This window comes from Drosophila navojoa, chromosome 3 (assembly GCF_054131105.1).
Source record: "Drosophila navojoa isolate 15081-1374.11 chromosome 3, UAZ_NAV_1.0, whole genome shotgun sequence".
Classification (NCBI taxonomy): domain Eukaryota; kingdom Metazoa; phylum Arthropoda; class Insecta; order Diptera; family Drosophilidae; genus Drosophila; species Drosophila navojoa.
The window spans coordinates 18,008,600-18,024,432 of NC_142891.1; the positions used below are offsets into that span (position 1 = coordinate 18,008,600).

The following is a 15,833-nucleotide window of genomic DNA, read 5'->3' on the forward strand; positions in this document are numbered from 1 at the left end:
CAAACGTTGGTATATATTTGATGATGGAGTTTATATCCATTCAAATAGTTTACACGGATACTCAGTATATTTTAAATCTGAACGAACAAAAATATGGGAATAGTTTCAATCTAGGGTTCGGGACATTCGGGCTGTTTGAGTACTTCGATGGCACAGGGATTGGCATCGATCTTGCATGGCTCGGATTCAGTTTCCACTTCACTGAGATCATAGTCACACTCGCACGGGAAGCACTCCATTTCGAACTCCTCGCCTTCGTCTTCGGCTTCCTCGCCCTCGCCATAAAAGCTGAACTTCTCTTGGCTTAATGTGCTCACCTCTGAGGTGATCGAGCACACCGAAAGCTCAGAGTCAGAGATGGGCAATGGCACCGGCTCTTGAGGCAGTAGAGAATAGTCGTAGACAGCGATCTCCTGGGCGAACCACAATGTAGGCTTGATTTCCTCGGGCTGGTCCTCTTCATTTCCAATTTCGTCCTCCTGGTTGTATTCGTCCTCCTCTACATCCCCAGATGAGCGAATAACTTTGAATTTATAATCGCCCGGCAAGAAATAGCCAAGCAACATGTAACGATTATCAAAGCTGAATACAGCCGGTCCATTGGGATAGAGATTGTCCCAGAGACCGTGTAGAATAGTGCACTTATCATCATTGCCAATATACAGCTCAAAGGGTCCCATGCGGACATTGCTGTTCCAAGTGGACTTAAGGCGTACCGTCATGCAGCAGTTGTCCTTTTCGGTCTTAAAGCTATAGATACCAACACCATGGCGATAGCCTTTATACCAATCGCCCGAGTAAGTGTCTCCAATAGCATAATTATAACGACCCTTGCCATGCTTCAGATTCCTGCGCCAATTGCCCTCGTAGACGGAGCCATCTGGATAAATGAATATGCCGCGGCCACAGCGAACGCCACAACGATACTGGCCATAGTATCGAGCACCATTCTTAAAGACATATAGACCGATGCCATGACGTCGTCCCTTGCGATAATTGCCATCGTACTGATCGCCATTGGGTAAAATAGCCCAGCCACGTCCATGACGCTGTCCAGCTGCATTGCGTCCACCTATGTATTTCTATAGATGAATGAGGATAGAACAGATGGAAACAGTGAGCTGGAGAGACGAAAAAGCCCAGTTGACCTACTCCAATATTTGGTCCCTCATCTTCCTCTTCGGGAAAGGAGAGTTCGGTTTCATCAGACCCCTCTGAAACGCTCATAATATAATTTTATTTTATTTATTACTTCGCCTTGTATGTAATAAATATATCGTACTTAAGTTAGTTTTGGGAACTGTGTTCTATATTTACATAAACTATGTTAAATTTATATATCTAGACATGTATGCTAGGCGAACGCTTGCTATGTTTCCAGCGTGTAGAAATAGTTGGCCAGCGGATAGCGTATGAAGAAGGCCAATAAGGTGCACAACAACTGGAAGGACATCAACATTTGAGTGGCAATCCGTTCATGCACCGGTCCAAAGATAAACAACACAAAGTTGATAAGCGTGAAATTGTTGGTGATCACACGTCCATCGGGCTGCTCCTGCCAGCTAATCAGATGGAAAGTGCGAAGAACTTTAGCCATCAATCGACCCAGGCTACCCAGTTCGTTCAATCGAAATTCCGTTGTGCTGATGTGCAACAAATCGGTTTTGGCATCATATTTGGGCAGTCGATGCCGCGGGCAGGGCACAAAGTGAAACAGCTGCGGGGTTGAGTACAAAAAATTGAGTATCTGCGGCAGAAAGAAGAGCAAAAGCGTTTTGCTAAAATGACCCAAAATGCCAACAACAGCGAAGGACATGCCGGCAAAGTAACAATAAGTATCGCCAACAAAAACCTGTGCTGGATATCTGCAAGTAAATAACAGGAAATCATTTCAAATACAACGATAAGATAAGTTATAAAGTAAGGTCACACTGGGCACATGAGAATGCATGTATATTAAAGCAACAAGCGGTATATCTGTACAAATAAAAACAAAAATAATCTAGCCCTTGTTTCGCTTTATCCTAAACATAAATTTATGTGCAAAAAATTATTACGATTATAAAGAGCACAATTTTATTAAGCCAAATAATTAGGAGAATTATTTATATGAGCAACAGTGTATATAGTAAGCGAAGGTTGTACCTATCGCCAAGGCGAGCATGTATGCATATAACGAGTAATAGAGTGACGTCACAATATTACAAATTATAATTGTGAGAAATTACCAGCCTATGAACTGAAATAAAAAATCTATATAGTGCTTAAAATTAAGGTATGATTATATTTCTTTGTTTGCCGCTTATAAAGGAAATCTGAAACAATTCCATTCTATTTGTGCTCAATATTGAACAGCTGAGAGACGCAGACAGTGCTGCTGAAAAAAAAGAACAAGGCCAGCGACAGCTGTGCGGGTGGGCAGCAATGTGTAAAAAGTGGGTGTGTTAGCCGAGAAAAAATTAAGGAAAAATTAATAAAAAACGCAAAAATCGCCTGCAAAAGGAAAAACTTAAAAACCATGTACAGTGTGTAGTTTTAATCACACACAATGGCCAGGAGCGCGGCTCAGAATTTAACAGCCGGCGGCCGTCTGGCGAATACCAAAAGGCTTGTATTGTGGTCTGTGGTGCTGGTGCAGGTGTGCTTTATTGCCTGCATTTGGCTGTTACAGAGCAATCACAATCAGCTCCAACTACAATCCACTAGTAACAAAAACAGATTGGAGCTAGATGTGGGGCGTGTGCATTTCGTACAGCAGGCCAGGCAAGCCAAGAAGTCTCTTGCCTCATCCCATTGTCAGCGGAGCGAGAACATAAATCGATATCAACAGGATTTCTTTCAAATGAAAATCGATCGAATGAATCGCTCTGCAGATTATGCTATGCCGGCTTACATGGACATGGACTTGGCTCCCACTCTATGGTGCTACAGTGAGGGCACGCTAAACGAATCCCGCCAAGGACGTAACAGCGTAGACTATTTGCTGGCACAGCCACAGTGCCTGTGTGCCAGCGGCTGGCATGGACGTGACTGCGGACAGCCGGAGATTATATGGCGAGCCCTGATGACGCACAGTCGGGCCAGCAAGCGAGGCGGCAACGAGGCGCCATTGAAGCTGCATGAGGCGAGCAGTACGTCATTGAAACGCCTTTACTATATACTTAACTTAGGTGCCTGGGAGCATATAAATATGGAGCTGCTGGAACTGCAGCTGCGCACACTTATCAAGGTTGTGGATATATTTCTCATTTATTATTATGTCAGGGACAGCAAGGATAGACTGAAACGGCGCACGCTCGAGCGCCAATTGGACGCGATACCTATTCCCAGCTACCTGCTTTATCAGTGTGAAGGGGGACAGAACCCTGGAAACTGCAGCGGAGCAGCGACCTACAGCTACTTTCGTCACCAGCTATGGGCCCGATGCGGGGTGCAAATGCAGCCCACGGATTTGCTGTTGTATGGCAATGGGGGAACTGTTTATGCGCCGGCAGCCTTGAAATATCTCAAATACTTTGCAACTGATGTGCTGCCCTTGCGCTTTAGGGTGAAGCACAACGTCTACGGGTTCTACTGGCAGCATCCGCAGCTGGCACGCTTGGATGGTGTCATCAGTTCCCTAGTGCATCTGCACAACGCCCAATTGGATCCGCAAAGGCTGGAGCGACAGGCGACCTATACGCTGGGCGACCTCAATCATTTTGGCGGCTGGAGCTGTGAGCTTTGCATGCCGCCTGAACAGATTGTTCAAATGCTGACAGCCAAAGAAACTGGGAATAGCCCACATATACGAATGCCCAACGAAACGAGAAGCTCCCGCATCGATGCCGACTACATACAGCAGCTGATTGGAGCTGGCATCCTGCTGGATGGCCACACAACGTTGCAGCGTTTGCGGCAACAAAGTGAGAAATATTATGCGCCACCGACGGCGCTGCTTTATAGCAGTCAATTTGGACAATTTCTGGTCAATTTGTATGATACGAATACACTGGACGATGTGCAGGAGGACGAAGACTAAGACTAAGAAACCTCCATTATCCTATTCGGCTATATATATATATATATATATATATATATATATATATATATAAAGATATATGTGCCTGCTTTCCAAAACATCAATCGAACTTATATGATTTTGTTTCTTCATATCAAACATATCGCCATCATTATAAATATTAATATACAATATGTACATCGTCTGATTTTTCATAAAAATGATTCAAAATTTAGTATCTCAGCAGGCAGACAGCGCCGACAGACAGACAGATCTGTGATAAGGAACTAAACTAGAAATGAATTTAAAAACGATTCTCATATTTCATGGAATTTGCTGTTGTGAATTAAGTTAAAAGTATGTAATTTAAGTATGCGGATTCATAATATGGATCATTTCGTTTGTTTTTAAATATACATATATATATTGATAAATGTTATAAGCAAATTTAATTTCAGCTAATTTATGAAATAAATCAAATTTGATTGAATAAATATTTAAAGTGCTTTTCTAATGTATACTAAATTATTTAGAAAAATCTTTTTGATTACATTGCTCACTTACCTATTGAATTTCCATAGAGCTAAAGATGTAGCAAAAAAAGGTATCATAAAGTAGAGAGAAAATTGATGTGATTCCACCTGATGACCCAGACTAAGTTCCATTAGATTGAATACCAATACTGAGCCGGCAATGATAATTGATTGACCCACCTCCAGGCCATTGATGCCAGCGAGTATATTAATAGCATTTGTACAGAATACAGCCAGACTGCCCATGAATATGTAATAAAATATGCCTGTAATATACAATGAAGAACATATATGCATACATATGTAGGTAACCAAATCCTTACCAATATTAACTGATGTACCAAAAAGTCCGCGTGCAAAGTTGGGCATCATGACCGTCGTGGAATTATAGTTGACATAATAGACCATTAACAGAGGCAATGTCGCTATAGTGGGCAGCAGAAGTTTGTGCCGCCAGCGTAGGTCGAGTACATCGTCGGCAAAGCCAAGAAATATCATACAGCATATTGATAACAAAGCGGCAATTAGTTCCACAAACTGTTTCGGAAGATAACCATAAAGTAATATGTTTGTCTTCGTTGAATTGACTCATCGTAAATCACCTTATCGTGGGGAAACGTGACCGGCTTACCGCCAGTAACTGCATCCGTGGCGGCATCTTTATCAAATGTAAATGGTATGGGTATAAAGAGAAACATTGAGATCAAGAAAACGCATCCAATAATCACGCCATAGGACTCGGGACTGAGCAAAAATCATACAGTACTATTAATTAAGAGTATATGAACAGGACTATCAGCATTACTTACACCTGTGGCTTGTCCTTTTTGCACAGATCTCGGCCGCACAAATTCGCTTTTATGAACATTTCACGGAGACGGGGTATCATGCGTACCGTCATGAGGTACGCACCCACAGATATGGAGCCGATGATCGCTATTGCTGTCGTAGACATGTTGCACTTGCACTAATTAGATTAGAACTGCAGGCAAATCAATTGAACAGACTTGTATGACACCAGCTTAATATATGGGTTTGAATGCGCAGACTTCGAACGCACGAAAAGCGAAAGATCAACACTCAGAGAATCATTCTCTCCTAAGGTGATGAAAAGCTGGGCACAAATGTACACGCAATATTACGACAACAGATAATAACAAATACAGCTGTTCCTATTGGTGCCAAGCGGCCCAGCAAATGGTAATCACCCTATTTAAACGCTATCGATTGAAAATATAAATAGTTAAAAATATATCGATATGTCATCGGATATACGAGTACTTTACTGTCTTGGAAATTCTAACAATAAAGCGGGGCATCCGCAGTCGATAAATAAAATAATTTGCTGTTAAATGCGTTTGTAAATAAAATAAATTTAGTGGAATTGAAAAAAATATTAGGATTAACAACTTTATGGTTTCTTAAATAATTTTTAAAATTTTATTTAATATCATTTTGTAACCGTTCAGACACTCAACTCCAATTTTATACATGTAAATAAACATTGCAATAAATATAACAGAATTAACTTAACGAGAGAAAATACTATTGTTTTTAAGTTGTTGTTGGTCCAAAGTTGTATTTGGCTTTGTTGCCAGGATACTGATGCTATCGCTCGCGAAAGAATGGGAACACTTTTTGTAATTCCGACTTCGACTTGCACGCCTCCACCTGTGGAAGTGCCTCAATAACATTCAGCATGTAGATTTGTAACTGTTGTCGACGTTCCTCAACAAAGACAAGATTCATGTTGCCAAAATGTTTTTTGGGCGGAAACTCGATGGAGCTGATTATGTTGGGATGCGTGCGTAGCAACGATTTATGTAGCTTGTTGAATTCACTATAACGACGAAACAGTGTCCAATGCTCTAGCCGCTGGCGCATTGTAATATGCATCTCGTAAACATAATGCGACCCCGAGCGTGGTGTATTAACAAGTTTTACATGTGGAATGGTAATCAGAAAGTTGGAGCAGAACGACGATGAGGGATCGATGCCTGTTTCGTTGAACTGTTTGGTGAGACGACGTATCAGTTGTCGATTTTCTAACTTCAACTCAGCCACCCGTGTTTCCAGTAGTGCACAGCGTTCGGTTAGTTGCGTTACCTGCTCCGCCAGTTGCATGGTCTGCTGACTGTTAGCGCCATTGCCTGACGACGAGGATTTGCTCCACTGCGAGGAAGTATCACTGTGATCTTCAAACAGTTCCTGAGATTCTTGTACAAGCTCCTCATCTTGGCCAATTGACGGTACATCGGGTAGTGGAGTTTTCAGAAATTCCAATTCCGGTTCTATTGGATCACATGGCGCTTTACAAATGGGTTCTATTGGCATTGCCTGCTTTAATTCCTGCTCAACTGCATCTCTCGCCGTAATTTGCTGAACTTCAAGCATTTCTCGAGGACTAAATGCCCCCAGTAGGTCCTCTGTTGAGCTGGCACATACAATCGGCCGCTTCACAGCATTTGCTAAACGTCCCTTCTTGCGTGCCGCCACAGGTACGGGCTGTGGTGCATATATGATTGGCTCCTCCTTGACAATGCCAACAGGCACGGAACAACGTTTGGGTGCATTAAGTTCGGGATTTTCAACGTTAAGAGCAAAGAGCACATCATTGAGACTGTCTAGTATCTCGGGCAATTTTTTGGCTACCTCCTCATTAAGCAACAGCGACCAGGGCGTATAGAAACGCTGCAGTTGCGCCTCGTCATTGAGCCAAGTAAGAACATGACTCATTAGACGCTTTTCGTTGAGTGTAGCGCGTATGAAAGCGCGGCCACGTCCATGTTTCGTCCAGATCTGCTTGAGTCTCTCGTAACGCTGTTTTTCGTGTGGTGTCAACTGCGTTTCACAGAAGTCCCAGAAAGTCGTTTCATTGTTGTTGCTGGTGCTGCTGCCACTGCCACCTGTTACGATCTCATGCATATTTTGAAAGATGCTTGCGGCCGTCAGTGTAACATTTAACGTTTGCCGTAAGCCATACGAAAGTGTTTCCTCCAATGCCTCACACAATTCCTGTACAACATCATCCTTTTCCGTGGCTAGCTCGCGTTTTCCACTGTAAGTTTCACTTGTTTGTTGCGCAGTTTGCTGTAATCGTCGAAAAATATCCTCTCTGCGTTGACCAAATGTGCACCCACCCAAAGTGGCACGAATCGTTTCAGGCAATGCATTTTCGGGCATTTTCTTATGTTTACATTGATGTTATATATATCTATCTATATATTGCGCCTGTTATTGTTTGGCTATTTATTTATTTGCGTTTTCATTGTTTTCTCTATACTAGTGTTTGATAATTTCGAATTATACAAGTATAGTATATCGATAAACTTATATTTAGAAGTACCACTAAGATAATGTGTGCTTATCCACACAGCTGCTTTTATTTCAGTAGTTTAATAATTTGTGGAGAATACTTAACTTTGGTACACCAACAACATACTTTTATGCTATTCTTCTTATTCCTTTTATTTATCGACGCCTTCAGCTATTAAAAAAATGTACAAGTTTTACAGCACTGCTTAATCCACGCGATTCACAAATCAACAATTAAATATCACTAACTATCGGCTAAGTTGCGTTTGCGCATCACCAATCATCGCAAAACTAGCATTAAATTTGCGCGTAAAAGAATGCCAAAAATTGGTTTATTGCAACAAATTTATTAAACGCGTTTAAGTAAATAGCAACAAATGTGATCATACAGATTCACATAAATAAACTGCATATTGGGTGTGCTAAAAATGTAAGTTTTCTGATGCGTGAGGACGATTTGTTAGTTTTCTTTTGTGTTCGTTCGTTCGTCGTCTGGTCGCACGGTGCGCTTCATTGACTTTTCGAGCGAGTGTAAAGCATAAAAATGACCAAAACTACCTAAAATATTTCGGTTTTTGTAAACCGAACTCATTTGCAATTGTCCACAAGTGATTTTGTTGATGATTTTATTCCAATCGAAAATCGTTAGAGCGTTTTGCTAGCAGCTGCATTTAAATTACGATTTCGTGGAAAGCGTAAAGAGGGGAAACAAACAGAAGCGGAACTAAAAAAAAAGAAAACAGAAAAAGAAGAGAAATACGAAAAAACAGGCGCCGATGACGGTCCATATGGTCAGCAAGTGCAGGACTCTGTTTATATGTGTTTGTGTGTGTATTTCCCATTGCAGCCAAAATCGCCGCTTCACAAATGCCACAACAAAAGACGCTACAATTTGTCTGAATAGTAAACAACTAATATACTAAAGTCACAACAACAAATTCAACAACTATCAAGAAGCAAAAATATAAACAATGAATCCGGCTGAGCTGCGGATGATGTGGATGAGCAGCCAATACAACTCAGAGCGCATTACATTGGAGGATGCTGCAACTCTATTGGGTCATTCAACTGTTGGCCTATCCGTTATGGAGGATATGACACATCAGCCCACTTTGGTAAGTCCTAATGGGACCATTGTTCCCTTGTTTTTGAAAATATTTTAACTGAAATAAAATAAAATATTTAGCCTTATGATCTATTAATTTTTAATGCTATGTAAATCAAGTCTTGAAGCCATAATATTATTATTATTATATATAATCCCTAATTAATTGTAACAGACTATGTGAATTTGGATTTTGAAGCTTAGGTTTATATCGAATTTCCGGAAATAATCAGCTTGAATCCTAGTGGATTAAAGCACATACACGATTTTTAGCTAGTTATGTTAAATATTGAAATTCCTATTGAAATCATTATTGACATCAACAGGTGGAAAGGTATGAGACTTAGCTTAAGTCAGGTATCACAGAAACACCCATCATATATGTATATGCAATATCATCTGTTTATGCTTTAGTTGAAAATTGGAATTCGTTTACTTATTTCCTTCTACTTTCTTTTCTATGATTTATGTATTGGTTACGTTGTATCCGTATCCATTCAACTGTCAACTGTATTCAACTGCCTATCAATAAAATAAAACCAACTCAACACAAACCCAAACACAAACAACAACAACAACATGATAAACACCTCCAACTCTTCACCCATACCACAAAAAGGATATGAGTCCAATGATGAGCATTGTTGGGGGGGACTTTACGGGACAGGCAGCAGCAGCCGCTGCCGCATTGGGCGTACAGCCGGGAACGCTAATTGCCACAAATACAAATAATCTTTACGGCTTTGCGCATATGGGTGGACTGCAACAACAATTGCTGCAGCAATCTGCTGCAGCGACCGTCTTTCAAAACTATGCCGAAGTCATGGATGGCGATGATGGCAACAATGCCGGTGTGGCACTGATGGGCGTCGGTTCGGCGGCCGTTGATGATGAGCAGCAGGTCTATGGCCAATTGGAGGATGGCTATGATGATGGCGCTGCCAGTGGCGGCATGTCCGATCTAGAGCCCAAGCAGGAGATCATAAACATTGATGATTTTGTAATGATGAACGAGGATAACAATTCGTATGATGGCACAGATTTTATGACCTCGTCGGATAAGGATATCTCACAGTCATCGTCGTCGTGCATGACCAACATGCCGAATCATGATATGCTTGTGCCGCTTGCCGATGGCCTGCTGCATCACAAGCTGCTGGGCACCACGCATGCGATGATAAATCAAGCCGGCACATCCCTGGCCGGCATGTCAGCAGCATCTGGTAGTGGCAATGGCTTTGCAAACATCCTAATTGCCGGCGAGGAGGCAACAGCCACACCCACGCCAAAAGCAATGCGTCCGTACAGTATTGCCTCCGGCAGCTGTAAGGCTGGTAACAGCGGGTCTGGGTCTGGGTCCAGCTCCTCGATGCGTGCCCAGCGCAAGACGCGCAAAATTGAGCCAGTAAATCGGCCTGGACTCGTGCTCAAGACACCGATTGCCTACAAGGGCAACATTGATCCCTCGGTCATACCAATACAGAAAGACGGCATGGGTATGTTTTCACTTACCATCATTTTACATGTTTTTTTTTTTCCATTTAATTAGAGTTTATATCTGATTTATCATTTTATTTACAAATGCTTATTTTTATGAAATTTATTAATGAATTTAAATTTAGATTTTAATCGCGCTCACAGCAATTAATTATTTGATTTATTACATATTATATAATTAGTTGAAACACAAGAATTTCTGGAACTAAATGATGGCTCCCAGCCAAATTGCAGCATTGATCTGATATGCACCTTTCACATAGGTTTCATTGTATATTTATATTAGCTTAGGCATATATAGTTATAAATATTAATTCAACCATTTTTACATAGAGCTAGGTATTATAAGCATTTGCTAATATAATGTCATTTTCGAAATAATTAAGTTCTTTAATAGAATGAATACTAAATAAATTGTCTTTTAGTCCAAATAAAAAATAATAGTAATAATCAATCGTAAAACAATTTCTCAAGCAATATCAATAGCGCAGAGATTTGTATATATGTATATAGACGGTCAGTGGCAATTCTTGAATCAGACCTGTAGCTGATAATTAGTTAGATATTCGCGAAACTTTATCGACTCTGTAATTAATCCTTCAAAATGATACTGCTCTGCTTCGCAGCTGTCTGTGAACGTTGCGGTGCCATTGGTGTGAAGCACACGTTCTACACAAAGTCGCGACGTTTCTGCAGCATGGCCTGTGCTCGCGGCGAGCTCTATTCGCTGGTGCTCAATAGCAAGATGGATGCCAACAGTTCGCCAGCTACTGCGCTGGAGATGCCCGAGCCATCGGGCACATTGGAAACAAATGTAGCATCGCCATTGGATGCGCAGGATCAACATCATCAGCAGCAACAGCAGCAGCAGTCGGACATTGAGCTAACGCTGCAAGCGGCACATATCAAAAACGCCAACTATCGTTTTCGTATCACGGATCAGTCGAAGATAACGCAGCTGAATGGATTCGGGGAGCCCATGTCGCTGGGCGGGGATGCAGCTGCCAATAATGTGCAAATGTCCACGGAGGAGACAATTGCAGCACTGAATGGAGCTGCCGTTGGCGATGCTGCTGCGCCGCCGGCCGAAGCCAGCGGCAGTGAGCTGAACGCCGCCGCCAGCAATTCTTTTGTAAATGCTGCGCCAACGCCCAAAGCACTACGTCTTTTTCGAGATGCCTTTCCGCAGGACGATCTGCCTCAAATACCCAAATACGAACGTCTTCCGGCACCATGCCCCCAAATGGAGAAGATCATCAGCATACGACGGCGCATGTACGATCCGTTGCACTCGTACGACTGGCTGCCGCGGCTGGGCAAACCGAACTTCTATGCGGCGCCCGTTACCTGCTTTCCACACGCGCCCGGCTACGAGGTGTGGGATAATCTGGGCGTGGGCATGAAGGTGGAGGTGGAGAACACCGATTGCGATAACATTGAGGTCATTCAGCCGGGACAGACGCCCACGTCGTTTTGGGTGGCCACCATACTGGAGATTAAGGGCTATAAGGCGTTGATGAGCTACGAGGGCTTCGACGTCAACTCGCACGACTTTTGGGTGAATCTCTGCAATGCCGAAGTCCATTCGGTGGGATGGTGTGCAACGCGTGGCAAGCCATTGATACCACCACGCACCATCGAGCACAAGTACAAGGATTGGAAGGACTTTCTCGTAGAGCGTCTGTCCGGCGCACGCACATTGCCCTCCAATTTCTATAACAAGGTCAACGACAGTTTGCAGTCGCGTTTCCGACTCGGCCTGAATCTGGAGTGCGTAGACAAGGATCGCATATCACAGGTGCGCTTGGCCACGGTGACCAAGATTGTGGGTAAGCGTCTGTTTCTGCGCTACTTCGATTCGGACGATGGCTTTTGGTGCCATGAAGACTCGCCCATTATCCATCCAGTTGGCTGGGCCACAACAGTTGGCCACAATTTGGCCGCGCCGCAGGACTATTTGGAGCGTATGCTGGGTAAGCACATTAACAGTTCAATGCGGTATCAAATCTGATATATGAGATTTTTCAGCGGGTCGTGAAGCCATGATTGAAGTGCACGAGGATGATGCCACCATTGAGCTATTCAAAATGAATTTCACCTTTGACGAATACTTTCTGGATGGCAAAACAAATGGCTTTATTGAAGGCATGAAGCTGGAGGCTGTCGATCCGCTCAATCTCTCCTCGATTTGTCCCGCCACTGTGATGGCTGTACTCAAATTCGGATATATGATGATACGCATCGATTCATATCAACCGGACGCCTCAGGGTCTGATTGGTGAGCCAGTTTTTGGGTGGAAGTCAATAGTTATGTAAAACAAACAATTTGATATGCATTTGCAGGTTTTGCTACCATGAGAAGTCGCCTTGCATTTTCCCGGCGGGCTTTTGTGACTCAAATAACATAGCTGTGACGCCGCCGAATGGCTACGATTCGCGGACCTTCACCTGGGAGGGTTACCTGCGCGACACTGGCGCCGTTGCGGCCGGCCAGCATCTGTTCCATCGCATTGTGCCCGATCATGGCTTTGAAGCCGGCATGAGTCTGGAATGTGCGGATCTGATGGATCCGCGTCTGGTGTGTGTGGCCACAGTGGCGCGTGTTGTGGGTCGGCTACTCAAGGTTCACTTTGATGGCTGGACGGACGAGTATGATCAGTGGTTGGACTGCGAGTCGGCGGATATTTATCCTGTGGGCTGGTGTGTGCTCGTTGGCCACAAACTGGAGGGACCACCGCGCGTCTCCCACCAGCAAGTGCCGAAGCCAGCACCCAAAGCCAAAGTGCAGAGAAAGCGCAAGACTAAAAAGGGAGCCAATGGCTCAACTGGCGCTGCTGCCAACAAGCAGTCGCAGCACGACAATAACACGCAGACAGGTGGGTCCAGATTTAAGCCAAATGTAAGCTAGCCTATTACCAATTGACTCTAAATACAATCTTTGCAGCAGTTAAGCCGCGCACGATCGCCTTAAAGACTACGCCGCACTTGCCGAAGTTGAGCATTAAGCTGGAACTGAAGCCGGAGCATCACAATGCTGCCTTCTATGAGAATAACCAGGTCGAGGAGGATGAGGATGAGGATGGGGTGGCTGAGGATGATGCCGATGGCGATTGCAGCACTAGCCACATGTCCGAACAGTCTACCACAACTAGCTCCGATCAGTTTGCTTCACTTGGCGGCGTTCCAGCCAGCACGGTAACGCCAACGGCCAGCGGCGGCAATGGCAATGCCAACAAAACAATGGTAAAGAAATCTTCCACTACTAAATCTCCTGCGCCACCAATTGTGGGTCGCAAAGCCACTAGTTACATTGCGGTGAGTACTGTAGGATAATAGTGCGTATAGCTTTTAGAGACAGTCAAACAACCAAAGCCCGCCCGCCCGCTAGCTCACCTATGTATACATGTATATATATGTATATATATATTTATGTATATAAATTAACAATCATCAAAAGTTCAGCAAAAGTTGAATGCAATTTGTATATAACTTATGTTACGCACTGTTATTTTGGTACTTGCATAGCTTCATCCAGAATTCACCCAGCTCAAAGCCCAGCCACGCCTCCAACCTAAGCGCCCTCCAATCAATGGAAAATTAATATTCTTGATATCCTTTGTCGTCAAACAGAACTCTGCGGTTACGAACAGCAAGTACATTCCTCGTTTGGCCGATGTCGATTCGAATGAGGCGCATCTGGAGCTGATGCCGGACACCTGGAACGTGTATGATGTGTCACAGTTTCTGCGCGTGAACGACTGTACCGCACACTGCGACACGTTTAGCCGCAACAAGATCGATGGCAAGCGATTGCTGCAGCTAACTAAGGATGATATAATGCCGTTGCTGGGCATGAAAGTGGGACCTGCGCTTAAAATCTCTGACCTCATTGCGCAACTAAAGTGCAAACTCAATCCCAGCAAGTCCAGATCGCACAAGACGAACAAATCACAGTTCTTATAGTGCGGCATCAGCCACGACATTATCTCAATGCCGCAAACGAAACCCAAACAGTGTTTAACAAAGCCAAGTGTAGTAGTATTTCGTTTTTATGAAACGAATGTTATCACCGATGAAACGCACGCATCTACACGTGTATATTATATATAGACATATACAATATTATATTGTATATCCTATATATAGATATAAATATAATTGAAGTATTTTGTTAGAAATCGAAACACATACGTTGCCTATAACGGATTCATATATCCACACACAGTTTATACAACTAACTCAAGTCTCAGAGCGCGTTATTTTATATCTACTCTAGATATAGATATATACATACATTCAAATATGTATAAGTATAAAGACATACGCATCCCCGTAGTTGTCTCTAATGTACGCTCATGTTATTATCAGTCAGAGTTTCTATATAGCAAAGTGAATTGGGGAAATTCATTTTTATCATAAACGCATATTTTTATAATCGAAAATCGAAAGCTAAGGTACAACACAAATAAAAACATATGTACATAGACACACATACACATACAACATACAATATTATATATATGGGTATATACTAAATTGTTTACAAATACCGGTTAGGTTTACTAGGATGTAAATAGAAGAACTTGAGTTTCGTTCTGGCCTTGCAACCTCATAAACCCGACATCACGCAGCTATGTACCCAACCCTGCACATAGTATCAAAGTAAAGCAAGACACAAATATCAGGCAGCATCTCGTGAGCACATGCATCCAGTTAACAGCAGAGCTAGTGGCTCCTAGTCCGTAAGCAAAAAGTCCCAAGAAAACAGAAAAAACCAATTAATAATATATATTTTTTTTTGCGTTGTGGTAGCCAGCATATTGCATGAAATGAATTAAGCGAACACTTGAGCAGAAGGTAATTTTAAATTAGACAACTATGTATCTAGATATGCTTAAGATATCAGCTAATGTCTAAAAAACAAATCGTAATTAATAAAAACGAATTCAAAATTGCAAAGTGTAAACGATATTCGTGTAATTATTGCATTGGGGTGTGGATATTTACTGCCTAGATATGGGAAAGCAAAGCTAAAAATTTATATATACATATGTATATATTGGATGTCCTATGTATATAATCAATATTTATTAGACACATTTCATATTTAACTTACAGGAACTAGAAACTTATAATGAAATGAAATGGAATTTGATATTAAACATTTATTTATTATATATTTATAGTATGAAACTTCTATAATATAATATACTTTTTACATATGCATAGTTCTTTTGTTAAAATAGCTGATTAATGGAAACTTTTAATGATATTAAACAAACTGCTATGATACATAGAATTTAATTGGTGTGAGTACAAAAACTCAAATATTGCATGAAATGTTTAAATGAATCAACTTGATGGTGGCGATAATTTACTTACA

At 42.3% G+C, this 15,833-nt stretch overlaps 5 protein-coding genes across 9 annotated transcripts; 2 read left to right on the forward strand and 3 right to left on the reverse strand.

Annotated features, from left to right (window-relative positions):
• Window positions 1-12: 12 nt before the first annotated feature.
• Window positions 13-1,327, reverse strand: Rsph1 (Radial spoke head protein 1). The gene is made up of 2 exons (XM_030387723.2): window positions 1,153-1,327; window positions 13-1,082 (listed from the first exon to the last, which is right to left on the reverse strand). The coding sequence occupies exons 1-2, from the start codon at window positions 1,225-1,227 to the stop codon at window positions 111-113; spliced, it is 1,047 nt and encodes a 348-aa protein (XP_030243583.1). The 5' UTR covers window positions 1,228-1,327; the 3' UTR covers window positions 13-110.
• Window positions 1,230-5,736, reverse strand: Alg7 (Alg7 dolichyl-phosphate N-acetylglucosaminephosphotransferase). Its single transcript, XM_030387722.2, has 5 exons — window positions 5,343-5,736; window positions 5,136-5,277; window positions 4,857-5,070; window positions 4,565-4,799; window positions 1,230-1,865 (listed from the first exon to the last, which is right to left on the reverse strand). The coding sequence occupies exons 1-5, from the start codon at window positions 5,486-5,488 to the stop codon at window positions 1,370-1,372; spliced, it is 1,233 nt and encodes a 410-aa protein (XP_030243582.1). The 5' UTR covers window positions 5,489-5,736; the 3' UTR covers window positions 1,230-1,369.
• Window positions 2,347-4,502, forward strand: Mgat3 (beta-1,4-mannosyl-glycoprotein 4-beta-N-acetylglucosaminyltransferase). Its single transcript, XM_089257182.1, has one exon. The coding sequence runs from the start codon at window positions 2,549-2,551 to the stop codon at window positions 4,019-4,021; it is 1,473 nt and encodes a 490-aa protein (XP_089113308.1). The 5' UTR covers window positions 2,347-2,548; the 3' UTR covers window positions 4,022-4,502.
• Window positions 5,737-5,950: 214 nt separating the features above from the next.
• LOC108649830 (uncharacterized) lies at window positions 5,951-7,863 on the reverse strand. Its single transcript, XM_018098900.3, has one exon. It carries the CDS (start codon window positions 7,714-7,716, stop codon window positions 6,142-6,144), a length of 1,575 nt encoding a protein of 524 aa, XP_017954389.1. The 5' UTR covers window positions 7,717-7,863; the 3' UTR covers window positions 5,951-6,141.
• Window positions 7,864-8,073: 210 nt separating this feature from the next.
• Window positions 8,074-15,416, forward strand: Sfmbt (Scm-related gene containing four mbt domains). Of its 5 annotated transcripts, none has more exons than XM_030387714.2 (8): window positions 8,074-8,278; window positions 8,696-8,963; window positions 9,573-10,449; window positions 11,077-12,423; window positions 12,479-12,728; window positions 12,794-13,326; window positions 13,395-13,765; window positions 14,081-15,416. In XM_030387714.2, exons 2-8 carry the CDS (start codon window positions 8,820-8,822, stop codon window positions 14,411-14,413), a joined length of 3,855 nt encoding a protein of 1,284 aa, XP_030243574.1. In that variant the 5' UTR covers window positions 8,074-8,278; window positions 8,696-8,819; the 3' UTR covers window positions 14,414-15,416. The 5 variants fall into 5 exon arrangements, with proteins under 5 accessions (XP_030243574.1, XP_089113300.1, XP_089113299.1 ...); XM_089257174.1 differs by having other exon boundaries at window positions 13,398-13,765; XM_089257173.1 differs by having other exon boundaries at window positions 8,074-8,265.
• Window positions 15,417-15,833: the final 417 nt, after the last annotated feature.

Bases quoted from the DNA above. Each gene is read 5' to 3' on its own strand.
- Rsph1 (XM_030387723.2), bottom strand. From the start codon at position 1,227: ATGAGCGTTTCAGAGGGGTCTGATGAAACCGAACTCTCCTTTCCCGAA. The intron at 1,083-1,152 runs GTAGGTCAACTG...ATTCATCTATAG, and splicing joins ATGAGGGACCAAATATTGGA to AAATACATAGGTGGACGCAA.
- Mgat3 (XM_089257182.1), top strand. From the start codon at position 2,549: ATGGCCAGGAGCGCGGCTCAGAATTTAACAGCCGGCGGCCGTCTGGCG.
- Alg7 (XM_030387722.2), bottom strand. From the start codon at position 5,488: ATGTCTACGACAGCAATAGCGATCATCGGCTCCATATCTGTGGGTGCG. The intron at 5,278-5,342 runs GTAAGTAATGCT...ATTTTTGCTCAG, and splicing joins AAAAAGGACAAGCCACAGGT to TCCCGAGTCCTATGGCGTGA. The intron at 4,800-4,856 runs GTAAGGATTTGG...TGTATATTACAG, and splicing joins TGGTACATCAGTTAATATTG to GCATATTTTATTACATATTC.
- LOC108649830 (XM_018098900.3), bottom strand. From the start codon at position 7,716: ATGCCCGAAAATGCATTGCCTGAAACGATTCGTGCCACTTTGGGTGGG.
- Sfmbt (XM_030387714.2), top strand. From the start codon at position 8,820: ATGAATCCGGCTGAGCTGCGGATGATGTGGATGAGCAGCCAATACAAC. The intron at 8,964-9,572 runs GTAAGTCCTAAT...TACCACAAAAAG, and splicing joins TGACACATCAGCCCACTTTG to GATATGAGTCCAATGATGAG. The intron at 13,327-13,394 runs GTGGGTCCAGAT...CAATCTTTGCAG, and splicing joins CGACAATAACACGCAGACAG to CAGTTAAGCCGCGCACGATC.